Here is a 22,659-nt window from a genome sequence, read left to right on the forward strand (position 1 = left end):
TAAATAAATAAAAACATTGAAACTTTTATACTTATTAACTTTTAAACTTATTATACAGACAAATAAAGATAATTTTTATCTCTGTCGCTTAAGCAAATATTTTTGTATATAATATATATTAGCCAGAATATTAGCAACTCCAATTTATTTTTATAGAAATAATTCTCTATTTTCCGGTATTATACTGATTTCGTTATTAATTTACTCTTCTTTCTTTTTTTTTTTGTTGAACTAAAATTGAATAAAGAAGAAAAGGATGCAAATCTTCAACATTTTGTATAGATAGATATAAAAATTATTGCTCAATTTTTATTAACTTTTTTATATTATCTTGTTTAGATCAAATTGAATGCATCAGTTATTTCGATTACATTTAAACAATATAATTAATATAGTAATGTTTTGTGCATTTCGTATACTATTTATTCGTTCGTCATGATATAAGAATAACAATATAAAAATTGAGACTTCTCGCGTTTTATTAAAATGTTTGTAAGGAGATGCACGATGATTTTAAACGAGATCAATTTATCATTAATCATACAGAGTTAGTTATGTAAAGGTATAATTACATATTTATATATGTTTATTTTATTGCAACAAGACATATTGAATTAAATATATTGAATTAAATACAAGGACAAGTATTTTCAATATATATAAGAAAATACTTTAAGATTCTTTCTGACGTAAACAGTTTTTTGATATAATTGTAGAAAAGAATGATCAATCTTACTTATCTTGCTTGGAAGTAGCAATCAATAGAAAAATTCTATCGACATAATTTATTTTTATGATCAAGATAATCAAGTTTGATCATCATATTGTACACATTAAGAATAGGCACAAAAAATACATAAAGGACATAAAGAACAAGTAAGAAATCTGATTAAAGTAATATTAATATGATATAGTTACAATTTTTTTAGAATTATTGTCTAATATAATTTAATTTTTAATGCAATTGTAATGTGTTTATATATTAAAATATAATTTTTTATTTGGCTAGTAGCGCGTGTTGTCGTCATATTGCATTCAATGCTATTGAAATTTGTTAAATATTTAGTGCTGATAAATCTTAGACTATTGTTAGACTATTGTTTTTATTTCTGAATATTGGAGGTGATTATTATATCTTGAAAATAACAGATTTAAAACATTCGCTGTAAAACATTCAAAGATTATTGCTTGATTAATCAATCTCGAGTTTCTTAAAACTTCCTTCGACACCAAATAAATCCGTCGCTGTCTTTGCTTTGCCGGGTCGCAGCGCTTCATTGACGCGATGATTAGTTTCTTCCTCTTGAAACCAAGCAACGTGATCTTCCAATTTTTTTATTTGTTTCTCGTGTAATTCTTGTATCGGGCCAGCCTGACCGCCTGCTTCATTCGGAAGAACTTCGAGTGGTACGAATTTTTCCAGAGTGTCATTTGTAGTATGCATATGGAACTAAAATTCATATATAGTTAGTGAGATGCTTTTAATATTTCTGCTATACTTATCTTAGTTTTTAATAACTAAGAAAAAGATACACACACATATTGCGGAAATAAAGTATTTCTCTTTTATTTATCTAAAATAAAAGATGATTCAAATAGAATGCAATTTGTGCGGCGATATGTTTTTTTAATCATGTAAAATATTATATTTTTAAAAACACATATTTTTTCTAAAAGGATTTATGTGAGTTATGATATCGAATATATAAAAAATTAATTTCTATTTCTTGCTTTCTTAAATATGTGATTTCGGATCTCTCGATGAACGCTGTGTGTGTGTGTATATATATATATATATATATATATATATATATATATATATATATATATATAATTTTATTTCAATCTTACCATATCCATCAGCTGTTTCTTCATAAAAGGTCTCATCATATTTAGAATAACATCGATTACCGGAGAAGCATTCATAAAGTGGAAACCTTTTAGCCTGACGGGCAAACCCTCTTGTAGATAGTAAAGAAATTTCTTGAGTCCCATGGGACTCAAACGGCCAACATGGCCGAAAGAAACATTTTTCATGTCGAACAATATTACGTGGCCATTACAGGTACCTTGTGTATAGAGCCACAAATCTATTACCATATTTAGCAATTTCATAGTGTCGTTATAAACAAAGTGCGATGGCTCGCTATCCAGCAATCTTCCATAGATGATTTTGTAGCCGTCTTTAGTAGTTCCTTCCAAAATCTGTTGTGTTCTGTTGATAATTGGGCCGTCTTTACTTTATACATGAAATTTTTTCTTTATACGAAAAACATTTATTATATTTGTGTACATTTAATATAAATATAAGATGAGATTTTAATATAAATATAAGATACATATAAAGAGAGAAAATCGTAAATATATACACATACTTACACAATTTGCTTGGCTTTTTTGAGTTCTTTATTGTTTATTAAATCCCGATTGCAAAAGAATTCGGGTACATGAGTTCTAACTGTGAAGAAGGTATCGATAGTGGTCTTTGTCGGCTCAAGTCGATAATAATTGCTGTGTAAAAACAATGCTAATTCGCTGTTTGATATCTTTGGCAAATGAGGTTGTTTTTCACACCATTCTCTCAACATTTGTATATCCGCTTCTTTCAATTCAGGATTTCTCTTTAGCTCTTCTTCAAACGGTACTAAATCTATTGAAGTCATGGTTCACACTGTCGATTTTTTTCTTATAGAGAGCTAAAATTAACATTTTTAGTAAAATTTTTGGCAAAACTAGTTTTTTGGATCGGTAAGAGCAGGGGAGGTTGTTAATATACCTGGTAAAATCACGCTTCTTCTTTTTCCAAAATTTCGTATAATGGAAAATTGCACGACAAAATTTATTGTATTTATTATATTGACTGTATATATTTTATAGACACACCAACATAAATACACACTATATTAAATTATATAAACATAAACTGTACATTATATAGGCGTAGTTCACTCAATTTATTCAAAATTTACTAGCGAATATTGCACGACCAAATAAATTAGGTTCACTCCGAATATATGTGTGCGCGTGTGTACTAAACAGGCGAAGGAATGCTGTTCGGTAACTCGAAGAGTTCTGATTGAAACCTGCATTGGGATATAGACCTTTTAAGTCACACCGGATCCGAAACGGAGTGTATAGCGTGACAGCAGATATATGAGTATGTTTCAATATATGTAATATGCCATTTTGGCAATTAATAATATGGGAATATACGTTGAAAATTCATTTAGATATCAAAGTATGAAGTAATGTCGAAGTAGTTATACCACTCAGCAAAAACGGGAAACATGCAATCTAAAAACCGTGTGCGCGATACTTAAATGCTCTAATCGCAATAATTTAAACGCTACTGTCGTAATAATGTTAATAATTCATTATATGGACACTTACTTGCACACATATACACCCGCAAAATTTTACATGCACTAATTATCTAACATTTTTCATTACGTGTGCATGACTCTGTATATATTTTTAGAAGTGTGTTTCTCACAAAGATGAAACGCAACAAATCTATTAGAATGTATGACATTAAGAAATGCACAAATAGCATATGTGATAATAGTGTTTGTCATTGGCATTCTAAAGATTGCATTATCATACGTTGATAAACAAGTATTAAATGTAAAAAAACTTATTTCGTATTGTCAATTCACTTTCACGACATATTTAGCGATTAGTCGATATGATTTGATGAAGACGATCACGTCTTTAGCAAACAACAGCGATAGAGGTGAAAGTATAATTTATATTATTAACAACATAAATATATATTATTGCATCTATCGCTATCAGGTATCGTTGAATTTCATAGAATATTATGACCAAATTTTACTGAAAAAGGCGTGATAATATTTTTTATTTATTACAATTTTTTATTTGTTAAATTGCAAGTATTTTTTTCCGTATATAAATTTTACGATTATTGTGCAGAAATATAACTAGCTGGACATCTTGAATTTTTAGCAAATGAGATTGCTTTTTTCTCAACTCGGGATTTTTCTTCATTTCTTTTTCCAGGATGAAGTACTTTATCAAAGACATTGCTAAATAATATACGTATATCCTATAGATTTTTTCTCATTCTATTAGAATCTTTTAGTATCGAGTCTCGTTTTAGTTAGATATACACTTATACTTTAGTATACAACGGTTATTTGAAAATTAAAATTTTTAATAATTAATCTTGTTAAAAATAAACTAACAAATCATTAAATTAATAGTGATTCTTATGTGTAACTTTTTGTTTTTTGAGAAAACAAGTATATATATGTACACTTGTTTATTATTTCACTTTCACTTCAGGGTTATATGTCACGCGATAAATTCAGATTCGTAATTTTTTACCGATTTTTCTCTTTTCCGTTTGTTTTAACATATATCTGAGATATTCAACTTTAAAACTATACGATTTATCGTAGCTTGTCCATAATTATTTCATTATTTTAATAACAAGAATATATAGGTGTTTTTATTGTAACGATATGCATAAAAAACAGCGTAAGAGGATAAACTGTTCGATGTTTGTTTGATTTCTTATGTAGCATAATATAAAAAAACCTATTTTATCTTGTTTACCTTGATCTGTACATTACGGATAGCAGAACTGCTGGTAATCGTATGATCGTATATATCCTTTTCTCTTTAGTCCTCGTCTTCTATCCGCTCGTTTGCGTGACGACTCATGTAATTTAAACTGCATTGATATACAGAGCGTCGCAAAACTTCTATTTATATGTCTTTTTGTAGATTGTTTCTTGTGCAATTTTATTTCTTTAGAAAAAGTATAAAAAAATCATCAGTTTTTTTCACTGACAGGTTTTCTTTTCAATCCTTGATAACGTTATGTACATCTTTGTAATAAAAATTAATACTAATATTCTATTAAAGTAATATGTTGATTTTGTAGGGCACTCTACAATCGGTATAAAAATTATTCATGAATCATACAAAGAAAACAACAAATTTGCATAACAGGTTTTTTTTTATTTTGCACATAAAGTGCATGTGACGTACAAAATTATATTGCAAAATATAAAATATTTTGCATAAATAGAGTCATATTATAATATTTTCCGCAAATATTATATAAGAGCGCAACAAAAATTTATAAGAGACATAATATTTTTATCAGTCTATATCGAGTCTTTTGAAGCTACCTTCTATGCCGAATAGATCACTTGCCGACTTACTCTTATCGATCCTTAATGCTTCATTTACACGACCGGTCGCTTCGTCCATTAAAAACCATTCGCGATGATCCTCAAGCTTTTTCACTTCAATTTCAGCCAGTTTGTACATGGAACCAGCTTTCCCACCTACCTCGTTTGGCAACGAATCTATCGGAACATATTCGGAAGCGTTCTTTAACGATGAATGAAAATGTATCTAAAAGAGATATGTCAATTGAGAAAAAGCTTTTCCGCGAGTGTAAAGTAAAAGGATTGAAATTAGTAATTTATTATTTATTATTGAGTTTAAATTTTGTCGTGTTAGCTCCCCGCTCCCTAATAAATTACGGACATGCGAAAATTTCTATATTTATTGTTGACAATTGAAATGGGACGATAATACTCGTACAAAGTTACGCACACACCTATATATGTATATATATTTCTTTATTTACTTATTTACTTTATCTCTTTATCTGCAATATAAAAAATCTATATTTAATATAATGTTAGGTCTGTGTATGCTCAATTTTTTAGAAAAATAGATATAATTTTCAAAGAAATTGTTTGCGATAAATTATATCAGTGCTACTTGCGAACAAACTATTAATTTATCGAAAATGCAGTTACGCTATTACGTAATTATTTCTCAACAAACAACTAAAGCTGATTATAATATAGATTTTGATTTTAGCGATTTGATTTACCATATCTATCATCTCCTTCTTCATAAATGGTTTCATCATATTCATTAGCAATTCCATAGCGGGTGGCGCACTTATGAAATGGATTCCCATCAGACGTATCGGCGCTGCTTCTTGTATGTAATATAAATATTTCTTAAGTCCCAATGGGCTGATTCGTGCGATATGACCAAAGGACAGTCCGCTAGCATCGGCGAAATAAATGTAACCATTATTTATACCTTCCGTCAGAAACCATACATCGCACACCATCAGAAAATATTTAACATTGTCATTGTAAACGAAATGAGAAGGATCGATATCTAGAAACGCACTGTACATGATCCTGTAACCGTCCTTTGTTATTCCTTTTAGAGGAAGATTAGCCTTTTTTAAATAAAAAAAATCATATATTATTTTAATTTATTAATATAATATATATTAATATATATCAGATATATTAGTATATTTATTGATCATATATGTCTTAAAAAAGACTATAATCTTAATCTTTTCTTAATTTACACACACACACACACACACACACACACACACACACACACACACACACACACACACACACAATTTATATAATTGTGTATTTTTTTTATACGCATGTACAGATTTTCAAAAAAATATCGCGTATCACATATTTGTTTAATATTTGTTTAAATTGCTGCTATACACACATATGTTTAATATGTTCAAATTGTTGCTATATACACATATACATGGAACAAGTTTTATGCTTCTAATATTAAAAATGATATGCTCACGCGATTTTAAAGGCTTGCCGCAATTCTTTTCTCCCAAGCGGATCCCGATTGGAAAAAAATTCTGGTACATGCGTTCTAGTCGTGTAATAATTTTCAATTGTGTTCTTTGTCGGTTGCATTCGATAATAGTTGCTGTGAAGAAACATTGCAAGGAAACTATCTTCAATTTTCGGTAAATGCGGTTGCTTTTCGCACCATTCTCTCAGTGATTGTATATCTGATAGTTTCAATTGAGGATTCTTCTTCATTTCTTCTTCCAATGTAATGGATTTTATCATTGACATTGTTGAAACTTAGCTGCAATTCTTATTTTCTTCAATTTCTAAAGTAAGCAATGATGTTGAGAGTTATTTTATTTGACTTTTAAATATTACACATTATTATGTTTGTACAGCATATATATATATATATATATATATATATATATATATATATATATATGTATATAAATAATAAAAATTTTACAAATGTTATAAAATATTTTAGAAATGTAGATTTTTTGTACTCTTAAATCTTTTATCTTTTAAATTATTGATATATAAATATAATATTCATTATTATATACACATGGTATACATGGGTTAATATGTACACGAATTGAATGAATTACTCAATGGTATTATATTAATCAAAGTAAAAAAATGTGATATTATCTTACACCTCCTTTTCGTTTGTGTCTCTAACACGATTTTTTCTTTTAACTAACAAAGATGTTACGAACAATACAAAGGCCTGGTAAGTTGTTAGAACGCTTTTTACTACGGGTGTACGAGCCTAATTTATATTATAAACCAATCGTAATTAGAGTAGTATGTATGAAATTATGCATTGCGAAACATGTAGCATCTATAATCTATGGGCATTATATGATCGCAACATACACGTCAAGGTTCTCATAGTGCGTCTTTATAACACAAACAACCGGAGAGAAACGTTTAATTAAGAATTAATAACGTATATAAAACGCAATAAACCTTAATAATTCATCGAGAAACTTAATTATGTAACTGTAACATATTATTATTGCCAACAATATAGTTTCATATGTACCAAATTGTGCATATGTAATGAAAAATAATGTATTATATATATATATATATATATATATATATATATATTATTAAATTAATTAAATATAATTAAATTACGTTTTTACTTCTTTCTCATTTATCTGTACAAAGGTATATAATGCGAGTTAAAATGATAAAAAGAAAATTATCGAATAACATGATGCTTTGCGATATTTGGAGAGGAGAGCATAGAAAATTAGTTTTTGAAAGATATTTAATTTCGTATTTATTCAGTTAATCAACCTCCAATCTTTTAAAGCTACCGTCCACACCGAACAAGCTTTCTGTATTTTGGCATTTCTCAACTCGTAAGGATTCATTCACTCGTCCAACAAGCTCGTCGTATTGAAACCATTCGCGGAATTCTTCCAATAATTCGATGTGTTTTGTAACTATTTCGTCGATAGATCCCGCTTTTCCGCCGTTTTCGTTTGGCAAAGCTTCGATGGGCAAAAACTCTAGCACTGTGTCCAAGCTCGAATGGAAGTGCACCTAAAATTATATACACCGCTCTTTTTCTTACTTTTCCTCTTTTTTCATTTTTTTCATACATAATTACAGTGTGATCAAGGAATATATTGCTGACTTACAAGCTTGAGCAATTCTGCTTTCGCGAAAGGCTTTATCATATTCAATAGCGTGTCTATTATGGGCACAGTATTGAGTATGTGTATAGCTTTTAGTCGAACTGGAATAGCTTCTTGTACATAGTACAATATCTTCTTCACATTCATTAAATTTAAACGAGCGATATGACTAAAGGATAGACCCGATGCGTCCATGATCACAACTAATCCCTCACTGGTGCCTCTTATCACATTTTGTATTTCACATGTCATAAATAAATACTTCATACTCTCGAGATAGTCAAATTTATTTGGATCCGGATCCAAAAGCTTGGCAAATGTCATGATGTATCCCTCTTTAGTTTTCTGTTCCAATGGTACAGCCGCACTATGTTATCGGAAGAATCTTTTTTTATTGTTGGGCTTTCTTTATTCTTTATTATAATTTTTATAATATTTCTTTATAAAAAACTTTATAAAATTTTTATAACGTGGGTATTTTTTTCTAATATTAATAATTTAACAAGAAACTCACATGACGGTGAAAGTTTTCCGTAGTTCTTTCCATGCAATCGGATCTCTATTGGAGAACACTTCCGGCATATGCGTTCTTGAGGTAAAAAAATTGTCTATTGTCCTTTTGGTCGACTCTAGATGATAATAATTACTATGAAGAAATAAAACAAGATACATAATCTCTATATTTGGTAAATGAGGTTGCTTGTCCATCCAATCTTTCAATATTTGCAGATCTGACATTTTGAGTTCCGGATTGCGTTTGCACTCTTCTTCTATAGTGACGTATCGAGTCGGCAATATTACTCTTGACATGATTGTAACAATTGAAAACGGTCTGTAAAGGAAAATTTGACTTTGTTTATAATTTTCTTTTTTAGATATAGACCAGTATACATTTATTTATTAAAAAAAAATCTGTGTTTTTGTATATCATATAATTAGACAAAAAGATACAAATATGAAATAGAAACGATACAAAATTGTCTATTGGAGTTTATAGCATTTGTACTTTAAACATAGTTAAAATTTATGTGATTTTTTATAAAATTTAAGCTGTAAATGCAGGATATTATTTAAAGATACATATAAACATGCAAAAACTATAAATAAAAATTAACTTTATTTAATTTTTTTTTAATATTATTTAAACTGGTTTTGGATAGGATTATTTTATGTTTGTCTTTATGATTATTTTATGTTTGTCACAAATTGAAAACAATAAGATGGATACAGAAATAAACATTTAAATAACATGATGTCACTAGGGTACAGTATTTGGAAAATAAAAATCTTGGCACTTTATATGTACACAGTTATCATATATTTATTTATCTCTTTTTCTATATAGTATATAATATTATTGATTATTGTATAAATATTAAAAACAATTATTTATTAGAACCACATTTAAGAATAATTTGATATTTGCGTATATATATATTGATTTTTCTTGCATTTGTAATTTGCGATTGTACACTTTCCATAGTTAATTGGACTAGTTAATTATTTTCAAAAGTTGAAATATTTTTATCCAATAAAAAAAAAAAACAGTTATATCACATACGATATTTCTTGACCGTTTATTCACAGATGGACTTGTCCTATAAAGGTATCCAGGTAATGTAGCGCAAAGTAACGATACTACGCGCGAGATAAGTCGACGACTTACTGATTTCTCGAGGAGAATGTTCAAACATTCTCAACACGTTGAGAAAGCCGTCCAATGCAAGAATGATTATCCTAAGATTGCGCAGCACGCAGAAAACATTCTACGTATGATACGTACACAATCGCAATTCAACAGTGAACGTCAGGTTTGAAGTTCAACATTAACAAATGAAGTTCAACATTATTAATTAAGAATAACAAAAAAACATATCATTTTTATCTTATTTAAACGATATTTTATCTCATTAGCTTTTTTGCCAATCTTGGTATAATGCGCTTTAACAAACATAAAGGCCACAAAATTATTATAATTTGAAATTTTGAATAATCAAGCTCATATAAATTGGATGTTGTATAATACGCATTTGTCATAATATGTAGGATGATATTACAATTTTTGTCAAATGTCACATTTATGTCGAGCATTATAAACGCGTATAAACTTTTTTTTTTTAACTTTAATCTATACAATATGTAAATTATAATATCTGTGTATGAAAAGTATCATTAATGTTTTAAATCTCAGTCATTTAGTAAATGTAAATCAATATAATTTTTAGATTTTATATATATAGCGCGTCTTGTAGCTGTCATATATTGCATATTATTATTTTGAAAAAAAACTTTTCTTGTTTTAGATAATCAGGGATTACTCTTGCAAAAACTCTTTTAGTTTTCATTAGATTCATGACTCCAGATTAAACTTTAGATTACATCGATATTTATATTTATATTACCGTTATTATGTGTTTTATTTGTACTGCTAGCATATAATTGCATTATAAGCGTTGCAATTTTTATTTCCTTTTTACAATTATGGTACATATATATCTAAATCATTAAATATGTATTTAAAACGAATAATTGTGAAAAAACAGAGAAGTTTAAGTAATATTTTCAATAATATTTGATTATTGACAGCGTTCTCAATGTAAAGAAATTGAGAATGAAGTTAATCTATATCGAGTTTTTTGAAACTTCCTTCGACACCGAACAAATCCATCGTCTTGCTTTCACCGACTCTCAAAGCTTCGTTCACCCGACCTGTAGCTTCATCTTTCAGAAACCATTCCCGATGATCCTCCAATTTTTTCAATTGTTCCTCGTGCTGTTCTTTCAGCGGCTTAGCTTTTCCACCTAAACTTATGTCACATGGGAACGCTTCCAATGGTATAAACTTTGCGAGCGTATCCTTTGTTGGATGAATATGCAACTAAAAATATTTGTAATTATTAGACACACTGACGCTTGCATGCACGCCACCTCTCTCACACACATATACACATTATTCAATAAAAATATCTTAATTTTTCTCACCACATTCATCAATTCCTTCTTTATGAATGGCTTCATCATTGCCAAAATGATATCCATAACCGCGTTGGTATTGACAAAATGCAGACCCATGAGTCTGATTGGTGTAGCTTCTTGTAGATAATAAAGATATTTTTTAATCCCTATGGGGCTGAGACGGCCAGCGTGAGCAAAGGTAACACCTTCCATGTCCACGATAATTATATGGCCCTTAGCGGTTCCTTCAGTATACAGCCACATGTCCATTATCATATTAAAGTACTTTATAGCATCGTTGTAAACAAAATGCGACGGTTCATAATCTATCAATCTTGTATAGACAAGTTTGTATCCTTCCTTCGTTGGCATTGACAATGTGATCTGTGCTCTTTTTGAATAAATTTGATTATTTTAATAACATAATTGTTGTGCATGTATGTGTGAATTAATTGAATTATATGTATATGTAAAGGGGATGTAAATTTAGATAATGTAAATAACTTTCACCTACAATATAATGTCGAAATCACTTAAAAAGGTATAAATGACGATGTTTTGATCAAATTTATGTTTCTTAATATGAATGACAATTTTGATAAAAGTTGTAGTATATAGTGACACACAAACATTTGTTATGCAACATATTTTATTCTGCAAATATTATAGCGCAGATTTCTCTCTTATTTAGACAAACGAAATTTTTTACGACATATTTGCGATCAATTATGAGTATTTGTGTAAAACGAAATATTCGCATTGCTAAATGCGGCTGACGCTTGACATTATTTGAATACATTCACTTGCATACACACACACACACACACACACACACACACACACACACAAAATAAAAAAAGAAACTTTTAATATATTTCAACAGATATTTAAATACTTACGTAACTCTAAACGCTTCTCTCAACTGTTTCGTTCCAAGTGGATCTCTATCGGAGAAAAATTCTACAAGATGAGTCCTGGATGTATAATATGCTTCGATAGTGTTCTTAGCAGCTTCGATACGATAATAATTGCTATGCAGGAATAACACGTATTCACTGTCTAAGATTTTCGGAAGATGCGGTTGTTTTGCGCACCAATCTTTCAAAATTTGTATATCGGAATCCTTCAACTCAGGATTTTTCTTCTTCTCCTCCTCGTAGGAAATTCTCTTCAAGGACATGGTCGTTTTCTTCAATATTCTACTAATTGTACAAAAAAAATATTTAACATTTCTTAAAAATGATGATTATTTCAATTATCTGAAATGTCTTTTTTAACTAAACATGATTTTTGATAAATTTAATGAAAATAATGAAATTAAATTAATTTAATAGTGTAAGACGCGAATAAATTTATTAAATAAAAGGGCTTTAAATAACATTTATATATATATATATATATATATATATATATATATATATATATAAAATAGAAAACAATGTTATTTATTAAACTTATTTGCTCAAAGATTATGCGCGAATTCTGTTGTGTGTTGCTCTTCGTCGACTCTCTAAAATATCACTATAGGCAACTATTCAAAGTCTTACATTTTAAGGCAACGAGATAATAATGGAAGCAATTGTCTTACTCAGCATAACTGTCATGAATTAAATTCTCGACGAGAAAATTATTGGCTGATATGCGATCTTTCTAAGTCTAAGAAAAAAACAGACGTGCCTTTCCTTTATATTTATCCAACTTTGTTATTTTATCTGCGTCATCATATTATTTATTATCGGGTCTTATAAAACAGATAGTGAGTATTTATATACTCACTAACAGCTCAATAGAATTTATAAAAAATATAAATCGCCAGAAATCATCATAAGATATAATCTCATTGCAGTAACCTGGCGGGAATAGTTATTATTATTGTCGCTAGAGAAGAGAGATTGTCGAGAGAGAAATCATTATCAATAAAAATAAGACAAATGTACATTGTTTTCCACGTTAAATTACAAACAATTTAAATAGTAATTAATGATTAAATGATTGTATAAATAAATGTGATATAAAAAAATGAAAGCAGATATTTATTGTTTTATAAGTGGATATAATTAAGGGATGTAATTATTAAGTTGATTGTTGATAAACATTATCGGCAAATTCATTAACGTGTACCTTTCGCACTTATATGTATACATATACATATATATATATATATATATATATATATATATATATATATATATATACACATATTTTATCATATAAAAAATTGCATACATATTGTGTGTGTGTGTGTGTGTGTGTATCTCTTATATATATAAATATTATTCAAAACATTTTATCTAATAAATTTATTCGCGTCTCATTAAATTGTTACTATTAAATTGATTTAATTTCATTAATTTCATCCGATCTCTTGCTGGATGAAATATAGATATACTATGCTATGAGAATTACAATATACATGCAAATATTGAATGATGTGCGAAAAAATTGCGCTCAAATTAGTTTCTTAGTTGGCCAAGTTTGGCGCTGCGCTCGATGCTTGGTACTAAAGGCCGTATTACATTACGGGTTGTAGGTTCGATTGGGATTACAGTTGATAGTTATTGATTAACCATTCAAACCGGCAAGTTGCTTTGCTCTGATTGGTCAATCCGCAATCACCAACCGTAGTCCCAACCACAACCGAGCTGGCAACCTGCAGTGTAATACGATCTTAAGGTTATGTAAAGGAAGGTTCAGGGCCAATTTCACCATCTTCGATTAAGTTAACCGACGGTTAAAATCAGCAGGGTGGCAACTGAAATGATAAGAATGTTTGATTTACCTCTATTTTCTGTTGCCACCCTGCTGATTTTAACCATCGGTTAATTTAACCAAAGCTGGTGAAATTGACCCTTAGTCATATATTGAAACTGTGTATAGTGTATGTGATCCAGAAACTCATGATGCATTACGAAAGACCGCGAGAGCCAATAACAGTCCATCTCTCTTTTCAATATTTAGCATCTCTTTTTAATAGCGACTGCGCACACATTAATTCTTTATATGTATTGCATTATGGAATACGTTCGGAAATCTTACTCGTGAGATAAAATAGTTTTAAATTAATCAATCAGGATAAGGAAATCTTCTGTTCTAATTCGTCAATTAAACGTCATTTTGTCCCAGAAGAGGACGAAAAAAGAATCCAGAAAATTGCGAAGGACGGGAGATAAGTGAGGAATTGTCTCATAAGCTGAATCTTATAAGCTTATAACCAAAGTTTATGTCTCGTCGGAACGTCGGAAGTCGGAATTCAGAATTGTGTGTTTCGTTAGTCCTCGTATATACATTTTGCTGTCGAGATACACATATACGATATTTAATACACAATTAATAAGTTGATGTACTATGAATCGATTGGATGATCCGCCGGGGCTCATGAAAGGCAGAAAACCTTCTTTCATTGGGATGAACGGTGGGATGATTGTTTGTAGTCGTGTGTAGTGTTTGTTACTCCTATCTCTAATCCTTAAGATAACTTATTTTAATCGAATTTTTTCAAATTGCGGTCATACAATGCTTTTAATACGTTGTGATTAAAAGAAATTTGAAAAAAATTGTTTGACGTATCAAATGCTCTAGCCATATATATATAGCTCATTTATATGTTAAACAATATAATAGCCAATTTTTCCATCTAATTGCAAATTGCATTTTGCTGCAGAATCAATTAATAAGTTTTTGTGATTGATTTTATCATAATAAAGATGAAACTCGAAATTAAAGTTTTATTTCAGGAGCCCCGGAGACGGATGATCAACAACGATTACGGTTTCAGATTGAATTAGAGTTTGTACAATGTCTTGCTAATCCAAATTATCTGAATTGTAAGCATGAATGGTCATTGTATTTTTCACTGTTAAAAAAAATTTTTATCTATAATAAATATATAAAATTTGTAGTTTTAGCACAACGTGGCTACTTTAAAGACTCGACGTTTATCAATTATCTCAAGTACCTATTGTATTGGAAAGAGCCAGAGTACGCAAAATACTTGAAATATCCAATGTGCTTGTATTTTCTGGATTTATTGCAATATGAGCACTTTAGACGGGAAGTTGTGAATTCTCAGTGCACAAAATTTATTGACGATCAACAGATTTTGTTGTGGCAGCATTACACGCGACGTCGAACGAGACTTTTGCAAACGGCTGCTGAGCAAACGCAACATATCAATCCTCAAAATAACGGTATCGCACAACCTAAAGTTCCCTAAAATTTTAATTTTTATTCCATACATTTAGAAAACTGAACATAGATTTTTACATTTCACATGATTTTTTCAATATGATATTTTTGTATAAGGAATGATAAAGAAATGATATATTGTTTCATTCATGATAATTTATTCGGTAAGAATTCTCTCAGTTTTGTAAACTAATAAAATAATATCTTTTTCTATAATATATATATTATAGAAAAATGTATATATATTATTTGTTAAATAATATTAAAAATATTTGTAAAAGATATTTATATTGAAAAACTTCTTTCCTTCTAATGTTCAGTTTTTTTATAACATTATAATGTATGTGTATACACACACACACACACACACACACACACACACACACACACACACACTTAGATACAGTAAAATGCAATCATTCATTAACGATCGTTATATTTGTATAAACTATTTTTAAATTCTGTTTCATGTACATTAAAAATTATCTATATTATTTATCACATTATTCTAAAACGACTACACGAATCTTGCCTCTACTGCATTATCCTGAATCTCTTCTTTATAGATGTTTGCTATTTTTTATGCTTGAAATTAAAATAAATACCTATTGGTATAAATGTAATGAAATTATTGAATTTTTGCAGTTTTTTATAATATTTTTATATAGAAAAACAGAGGGAGAAAGATAATATGCGCGTGATATTTATTTAATAAAAATGAACATACTTTTTACATAAAATTACTGTCTAGATTATTCGATGTTTTTATTTTCCGTAAAATTCACCAGAATTCCATTGCCAGCATCCACCCAGTCTTCTGAAAAGAGTTTCTCCCTTAGAATTTGTCTATCTGTCATATTGTTTTCTATATCATTTTCTATATTAATGCTATCTCTCTTGCAACTGCTGTCATCGATTATATCCTCCACACTCGCTATTCGGTCTGGTAAAATTGTACCGAGAGTCTCCGGTAAAATTAGAACCAAAAGTCCGCCGATGAGACACAATATGCCAACAGTTAATAACGGTACTGGAAGTGGTATATGTTGTTCCTGATAAACAGATCATTCGTATTTCTCTAATACTTGTATATTGATTAGTTAATTTCACGATTAACAGTTTTTAATTTATAAAAAGTAGTACCAATCAGAAGGTACACGTTGTAATTTTGAAATAAATAGAAATAAATGAGGAACTTGATACTATACCGACAGCAGCGAATATGGCATGCTTAGGCTGCCGAGTTTTGCGAATACCACGCATAAACCTAAGCAACTACCTCGTATTATTGTTGGGAATATTTCAATGGTATACAAGTAGCCAATGGATATAGTACTCGCAACAGTCACTTTGCCAAACAGCAACATTATCGTTTTCGCAAGATCTGAAATAAAGGTATTATATGTATTTAAATAACCATTTCTCTCTCTCTCTCTCTTTCTATCTCATACTCTGTACAGAGAAACTTAGCGCTAAACTTTTACATATGAATGTATGAATGTACACATAAAGATATGTTGTAAAATATAATGTATGTATAATATCTCAACCATCAACTACAGAGAAAATAAGAAAATAATCTAAATTTAATTTATTTAGACGAAAAACTATCTTCTTTCTGTTTTACATACCGATCCACGGTGTAGTAGTAGTTTTTAAAATGAGAAAGATTGCAATTATAATACAAATAGCACCATTGAAGGATTGGTATATGCACATTGACAGCCGTCTACCATGTTTAGATACTACAAAGTATACAAATGTGTACGTTGCTATCTCGAGAGCTCCTCCCACAGCAAACGTTATATGTCTATTAATCGAAAAATTTGGTATTAAATCATCAAATATGCCGCATGCCATCGCAGATGTCCACCTTAAATAAAAAATTATTATTTATCAAATTTCTTTACTACTCATTTCTTTTATATTTCTTTGACTGTAGCACAAATATCCTAGCTGGATAGATAACAAAAGACATATTTTAAAGAGCTATGATGGATGAAGAAATATGAGATATTTATATTTCTAGATATGATTTTACTAGATATTTAATCTTACTAAATTTACAGTATTTTTATTTAAATAAAAAATTGAAAGTTAAATATTAAAAAAGTAAAAATATTTTATATTTTGAAAATGTTCAAAATCCATTAGAAAAATTCAGATCCAAATAATTTTATTCACTCATTTTTATTTTGCACTCGTGTGCGTGTGACTCAAGAGAGTGATATATATATATATATATATATATATATACACCCACACACACACACATACATATATATATTAATAAATAATTTAAAAAATGGAAGACCGGGATTAAGAAAAAAATTTCACCATTGACAAATCATTATAACACTGTGTTTTCTTAACGTCAATGATTCCGACATGTTCTTGAATATTGAGCTCATTTTATTCGTCTGCTTCTTTTGTTTATTTTCTGTCTTCTGTTCATTTTTGTTCGTGTTTTCTTTCTTTATTTTATGCAATACTATCTCCGTATCTTTCAGGGAAATCTTCCTCTGATCATTTAAATGTGAAATTGTTCTCGAGTTTTGATCGCAAATCGAACTAGAAGGCAGATTTTTCTCATCGAAATTTTTCACGGAACTTGGCGTTTCTCGGTGTAAATCCAAAGTAAAAAAACTGTTTTCCATATTCACCGAATTTACTTCTGAAGTTTTTTCTGCAATAAATTTATTATTTGATTAAAAGATATAATATCTCTTTAAATTATCGATTAAAAAGCATTATTGATTTTTGCAATAAAACTATGTGCGTTAAAAAGTATATTCATTATAAATGCACCTATAACTTTTCGTTCAGTTGACTCTGAGTGGTTCAACAAACTCGTAACTTCTTCCTGTTGATTTTCATCCGCCTTCGCTTTCTTTAGTTCAACGCTAGTGACGCGCGACTTCCTTTCTGGTTTTATCGGTGTAGCGTTACCTTTCACGCATGCTTCTTGCAAAAGGATATTCTCCGGTCGCGATCTGATACAGCAACTGTTATACTTTACGATTCTTTCAAAAGCTATATCGGCCTCTGTCAATTTTCCTTTAGCTAGTAACCATCTCGGCGATTCTGGTATAATCCTGTAAATTATATCGAGATTTGTTTTATATTGTTTAACGTATCACTTAACTTTTTCAAGACACGCATAAACACATTTCAAATCTTAAATTTTTTAAATGTTTTTTTATCTTGTAAACTTTTTTTGGAGTTTTTGTATCGGCTAGATGTTTTTTTTTCCTTTACCAAATATACAACACAGTGATCGCAGTAGGCACGGAAACAGCCAACTGTAAAATTCGCCAATCGGGAATCATGTAGCTGAGTATCGCGAGCAATACGAGACCGATCGACCAGGAGATCTGCATAATCAATGCGACGAAAGTGCGAAATCGCGCTGGGAACAGCTCCAAAGAGAGAATATATGTGGAATTCTGCAAGCCTTGAACGAATACCCCTTGAAGACCACGCAGCGCCAGAAACGCAGGATAACTCTGAAGACGAAAATTTTTTATCCTTTTTTTTTAAACATTTGCAAATCCTAATTTCATTACTCGTAAATGTGTTATTTCGAGCTACCAATATTGCTCTTTTTCTATCTTCTCGGACATTGATAATGGCGAGATTATTTATGAATGGAAAGAATTTATATATATATATATATATATATATATATATATATATATATATATATATATATAAGAACAATTATCAAAATTGTAATTTTGTTTTACAATTGAAGAATTGAGTGTAAAGTAAATTTATATAATTTATTCCATTTTATTAGAATTCGATAAAAATAATGTGTTTAATTTTCTCGATTTTCAAATGAATTCTTTCGTGATTTTAAAATCTCTTAATTTATCATCTGCAAAATTTTTCACCTGTACCATGTAGAGTGCTACCGCCATCGTTCCTTGCGCGTAAAGACATATCGCTTGGACCGGAAGTCTCCCGATACAATCGGCCAAAAATCCGGTAATCCACGCACCCAAAAGAACTCCGATATAATAAACAGTCGGACCGAGGAAAGATAGATACCGTCTTTCGCATATTAAGCTCCATTCGGTGACAACGCTGTTCTCTGCAAACTCCGTCACGAAACGATATTCGCCGGAACAAGTCGCAAGGACTGGCACTTTTGGCAACACGGAAGTTAGATTGGCAACAATCGACAAATTCGCAGTCTCTTGGCAGCCATAGGTCTCATACGGTGAGTCTTTCGCCTAGAATATATAAAATTAATTATTGCGTTAAGATAAAATAATCGCGAAGCGAGAATTTTTTTTCTTTTATGTAACCTTTTTGTATAATTTATAAATATTTAGGGAGTGAAGAAAAAATATATATAAAATAATGAGGAATGCAATAAATTTAAAATTTTTAAATTTTCGTCAAATATAATTTACTTTTATGTAATCTTGTTTATATTTTTATGTATTGTATATGTATTGTATTTATATATATATATATATATATATATATATATATATATTTATTAATGTATCACTGATTAACAATTAATGTGTCACTGATTTAAATTTACTTTGGTGTTCCATCGATAGATTTGATTCATATATATCTTTTGAATCATTGTATTAACAAATATATGTATAATATATCTCCCTATTTTTATATTTTTATATAAAATAAGACATAATATCTCAAGTAATTTCGAATTCTTTTCGTACACTCTATTTTATCTTACCTGACAATAAAATTTTGGTGTATAATTATGGAAAATTAGTAATGCATGACTCATAGCGACGATGACATAGTTTATTCCGAGCAATAATACCAGCATCATTTGAAAGCAGCCCACTTTAACTTCCTCGGCATTCATTATGTGAATAACAAGCTCTCTACATCAACCCTTGAAAATTTGACAATTATGTTCAGCAAAGGCGCAACGCATACACGTAGTGCAGTTTGAAGATCACGCGATCCAATGTATCACATTTGTTCATTTCTTCATTCGAGATCGGGATAAACAATTTTAACAGGAAAAAGTGATCAAACATTCCTTTTATTTATGTCGAGTATTTGATTCATTTGCGATACATAGGAAATTAAACTATTAAAAAAAAATTCTGTTGTTTAATAAATAATTTATATTTAACTCTCGAAAATGTGAAAATAGTTTAAAAACTCATTTGTTTACAAAAAATGGATAGCACTGACAATGAGCGGAATATGTCACGAGATTCGAACAAAGTGTCATACACGAAGGTAAAGCATGTACTAACAGAGAGAGGATCGACCAGAACGCGAGACGCGAAAGAGGAAACACAGCGAATGAAAACGGAGAAGGACGATGAAGTGTACAGCCTATTGTTCCGATATCTAACGACTCGTATATCGGCATGCGGAATACATATATGCGAGAAAAGAAAACGATCTTCTCTATCAATATAAAATTTATTAATATTTTGCGCCTGATGTAACTATCGACAGATTGTTTCTTTAATCGTCTTCGTGATTAGTTGCAGCTGATGCGGACGATGATAACGGAATACTCTCGGATTTCTCAATTTTCGAGTCGAGCCAGGTGGCAGATATTGGATTTAAAGACATGTTTGCGTGATTATTGCGAATAATCACGATGTGAATCTCAAAGCGCGATTGAAATTGAAGATCCGACATAAAAATAGCCATAGCGCTCGAGCGCTTGTGCGCGCGTACGCACAATAAAATGAATCTCAGTGCACGTGCCACTTTCCTAAATGATAGTTATTTCTATGGAAAGTGTGTAGAGAATGTAATTTTATATGATATACCGTGTATTCATGATGATTACACCTATATGTTCTGAACTGTCGCGATGCGAGTCAGATAATGTCCCAGCTACGTCCGCAAACTTTGCAAACACATTTAACGTCACTTATATATACATATGCTTCTGACAAAAAGACGCCTCTGATCGATATTGTCTTTTATTGCTTTGTAAAATTTATTTCTATACATTTTGTTACACTATAATTTATGTGTCTTACTATCAAGTTTTCTCCGTTATCCCAATGCGATTGCCTCCAACGATATATTTCACATATATTTTATGAGATTAATTTTGATAAATTTTAATACGATGACGATATGTTTTCTATATAAACGTAATAAATATCGTTCAATTATGTATATTTTAAAATGAATGATGACGTACGTCACAAACACATGATCACACATGATCACAATTATAGAATCGTAAAATTCTCGTAAATGCAACAGGCGCGAACAAACGATGCTTCATAAATGTTTTTTACAATGAATATCAATTACAACTATTTTAACAATTGACTTAAAAAATACACGCCATATATTTAGCGGCGTTATCTTGTGATTGTGTTATATTTGTGTGTGTGTGTGTATAAATCATCAACATAGCATACGATGACGATAAAGGTGTTTCCTTCGTTTCTGGAACTGTTTGCGTATGCCGGACTTGTTACGTCCGGTCCCGGTCGCATCCTGTCTTTCATTGGTGGTTCATCGATGAGATGGATTGACGACCGAATCTGAAGGAAATTCTCTCTCTTTCTCTCTCTTCTCGCGTCATCAATGTTGTTGTTATTCATCAATTTGATCGAACGTCATAACTGATATATCGACATTCTCGGATACTCTGCCATTCACGGAAGACTTTTCATTTCCATCCGATTGTTGATGATGAACGCGTAAACGCTCAGCCATTATTTTTTGCTTTCGTCGCTGCAACAAGATTGTTAAATATAGTATTGCCATATCGATTAAAAATAAGCCACGATAAAAGAATCATTATATGTAGAATTTCTTTTTATCATTCTTAAAAATATGCGGAAAACTACAGTTTTAGTGTATCCCTTTGTATACACGTATAAATTTAATAACCAGATAAAATTATATTTTTTTCCAAACTATAATTCAATTACTTGTATGAGATTGTGATATAAACTACACACACACACACACACACACAATTAATATTTACAATACTACTCGTAGATATAAAAAAAGATAAAGAACTAAAATGTAAATTTGTGTTACACAAATAGATTATTAGAATACAGCTAAACTGATTTATTCCCAAAGCAATTTGGATTATAAATGGTTTTCTGAATCTGTATGTACGCCGCTAGAGAATAGTGGCTAGCGTTATTATAGTAAGCAAAAAAAATTTTGTAACACATCGCGTAATATACAGCACGGCACGAATTGATGATGCGCCAGCTAACGATCCGTGCCGG

The 22,659-nt window shown here is 30.0% G+C and overlaps 4 protein-coding genes and 1 pseudogene across 9 annotated transcripts; 1 reads left to right on the plus strand and 4 right to left on the minus strand.

Annotated features, from left to right (window-relative positions):
- Nucleotides 1–1,084: 1,084 nt before the first annotated feature.
- On the minus strand, nucleotides 1,085–4,721 carry LOC126855639 (alpha-tocopherol transfer protein-like). Of its 3 annotated transcripts, none has more exons than XM_050603445.1 (4): nucleotides 4,579–4,721; nucleotides 2,380–2,696; nucleotides 1,852–2,215; nucleotides 1,085–1,450 (listed from the first exon to the last, which is right to left on the minus strand). In XM_050603445.1, exons 2-4 carry the CDS (start codon nucleotides 2,661–2,663, stop codon nucleotides 1,193–1,195), a joined length of 906 nt encoding a protein of 301 aa, XP_050459402.1. In that variant the 5' UTR covers nucleotides 2,664–2,696; nucleotides 4,579–4,721; the 3' UTR covers nucleotides 1,085–1,192. The 3 variants fall into 3 exon arrangements, with proteins under 3 accessions (XP_050459402.1, XP_050459403.1, XP_050459401.1); XM_050603446.1 differs by lacking the exon at nucleotides 4,579–4,721 and adding an exon at nucleotides 3,391–3,409; XM_050603444.1 differs by lacking the exon at nucleotides 4,579–4,721 and adding an exon at nucleotides 2,777–3,302.
- A 263-nt stretch (nucleotides 4,722–4,984) lies between these two features.
- On the minus strand, nucleotides 4,985–6,976 carry LOC126855640 (alpha-tocopherol transfer protein-like; annotated as a pseudogene).
- A 924-nt stretch (nucleotides 6,977–7,900) lies between these two features.
- On the minus strand, nucleotides 7,901–12,553 carry LOC126855736 (uncharacterized). Its single transcript, XM_050603600.1, has 6 exons — nucleotides 12,142–12,553; nucleotides 11,270–11,633; nucleotides 10,921–11,165; nucleotides 8,802–9,119; nucleotides 8,291–8,654; nucleotides 7,901–8,192 (listed from the first exon to the last, which is right to left on the minus strand). Exons 1-6 carry the CDS (start codon nucleotides 12,420–12,422, stop codon nucleotides 7,935–7,937), a joined length of 1,830 nt encoding a protein of 609 aa, XP_050459557.1. The 5' UTR covers nucleotides 12,423–12,553; the 3' UTR covers nucleotides 7,901–7,934.
- A 1,669-nt stretch (nucleotides 12,554–14,222) lies between these two features.
- On the plus strand, nucleotides 14,223–15,921 carry LOC126855462 (mediator of RNA polymerase II transcription subunit 31). 2 transcript variants are annotated; one of them, XM_050603130.1, is made up of 3 exons: nucleotides 14,223–14,675; nucleotides 14,977–15,066; nucleotides 15,142–15,921. In XM_050603130.1, the coding sequence occupies exons 1-3, from the start codon at nucleotides 14,588–14,590 to the stop codon at nucleotides 15,453–15,455; spliced, it is 492 nt and encodes a 163-aa protein (XP_050459087.1). In that variant the 5' UTR covers nucleotides 14,223–14,587; the 3' UTR covers nucleotides 15,456–15,921. The 2 variants fall into 2 exon arrangements, with proteins under 2 accessions (XP_050459087.1, XP_050459088.1); XM_050603131.1 differs by having other exon boundaries at nucleotides 14,231–14,654.
- Nucleotides 15,922–16,094: 173 nt separating this feature from the next.
- On the minus strand, nucleotides 16,095–22,011 carry LOC126855457 (organic cation transporter protein-like). Of its 3 annotated transcripts, none has more exons than XM_050603121.1 (8): nucleotides 21,826–22,011; nucleotides 19,330–19,665; nucleotides 18,686–18,933; nucleotides 18,236–18,522; nucleotides 17,765–18,113; nucleotides 17,059–17,300; nucleotides 16,636–16,811; nucleotides 16,095–16,479 (listed from the first exon to the last, which is right to left on the minus strand). In XM_050603121.1, exons 1-8 carry the CDS (start codon nucleotides 22,009–22,011, stop codon nucleotides 16,180–16,182), a joined length of 2,124 nt encoding a protein of 707 aa, XP_050459078.1. In that variant the 3' UTR covers nucleotides 16,095–16,179. The 3 variants fall into 3 exon arrangements, with proteins under 3 accessions (XP_050459078.1, XP_050459076.1, XP_050459079.1); XM_050603119.1 differs by having other exon boundaries at nucleotides 19,324–19,665; XM_050603122.1 differs by lacking the exon at nucleotides 21,826–22,011 and adding an exon at nucleotides 20,148–20,916 and having other exon boundaries at nucleotides 19,324–19,665.
- Nucleotides 22,012–22,659: the final 648 nt, after the last annotated feature.

Source organism: Cataglyphis hispanica, chromosome 16 (assembly GCF_021464435.1).
Source record: "Cataglyphis hispanica isolate Lineage 1 chromosome 16, ULB_Chis1_1.0, whole genome shotgun sequence".
In the NCBI taxonomy this organism is placed as follows: Eukaryota; Metazoa; Arthropoda; class Insecta; order Hymenoptera; family Formicidae; genus Cataglyphis; species Cataglyphis hispanica.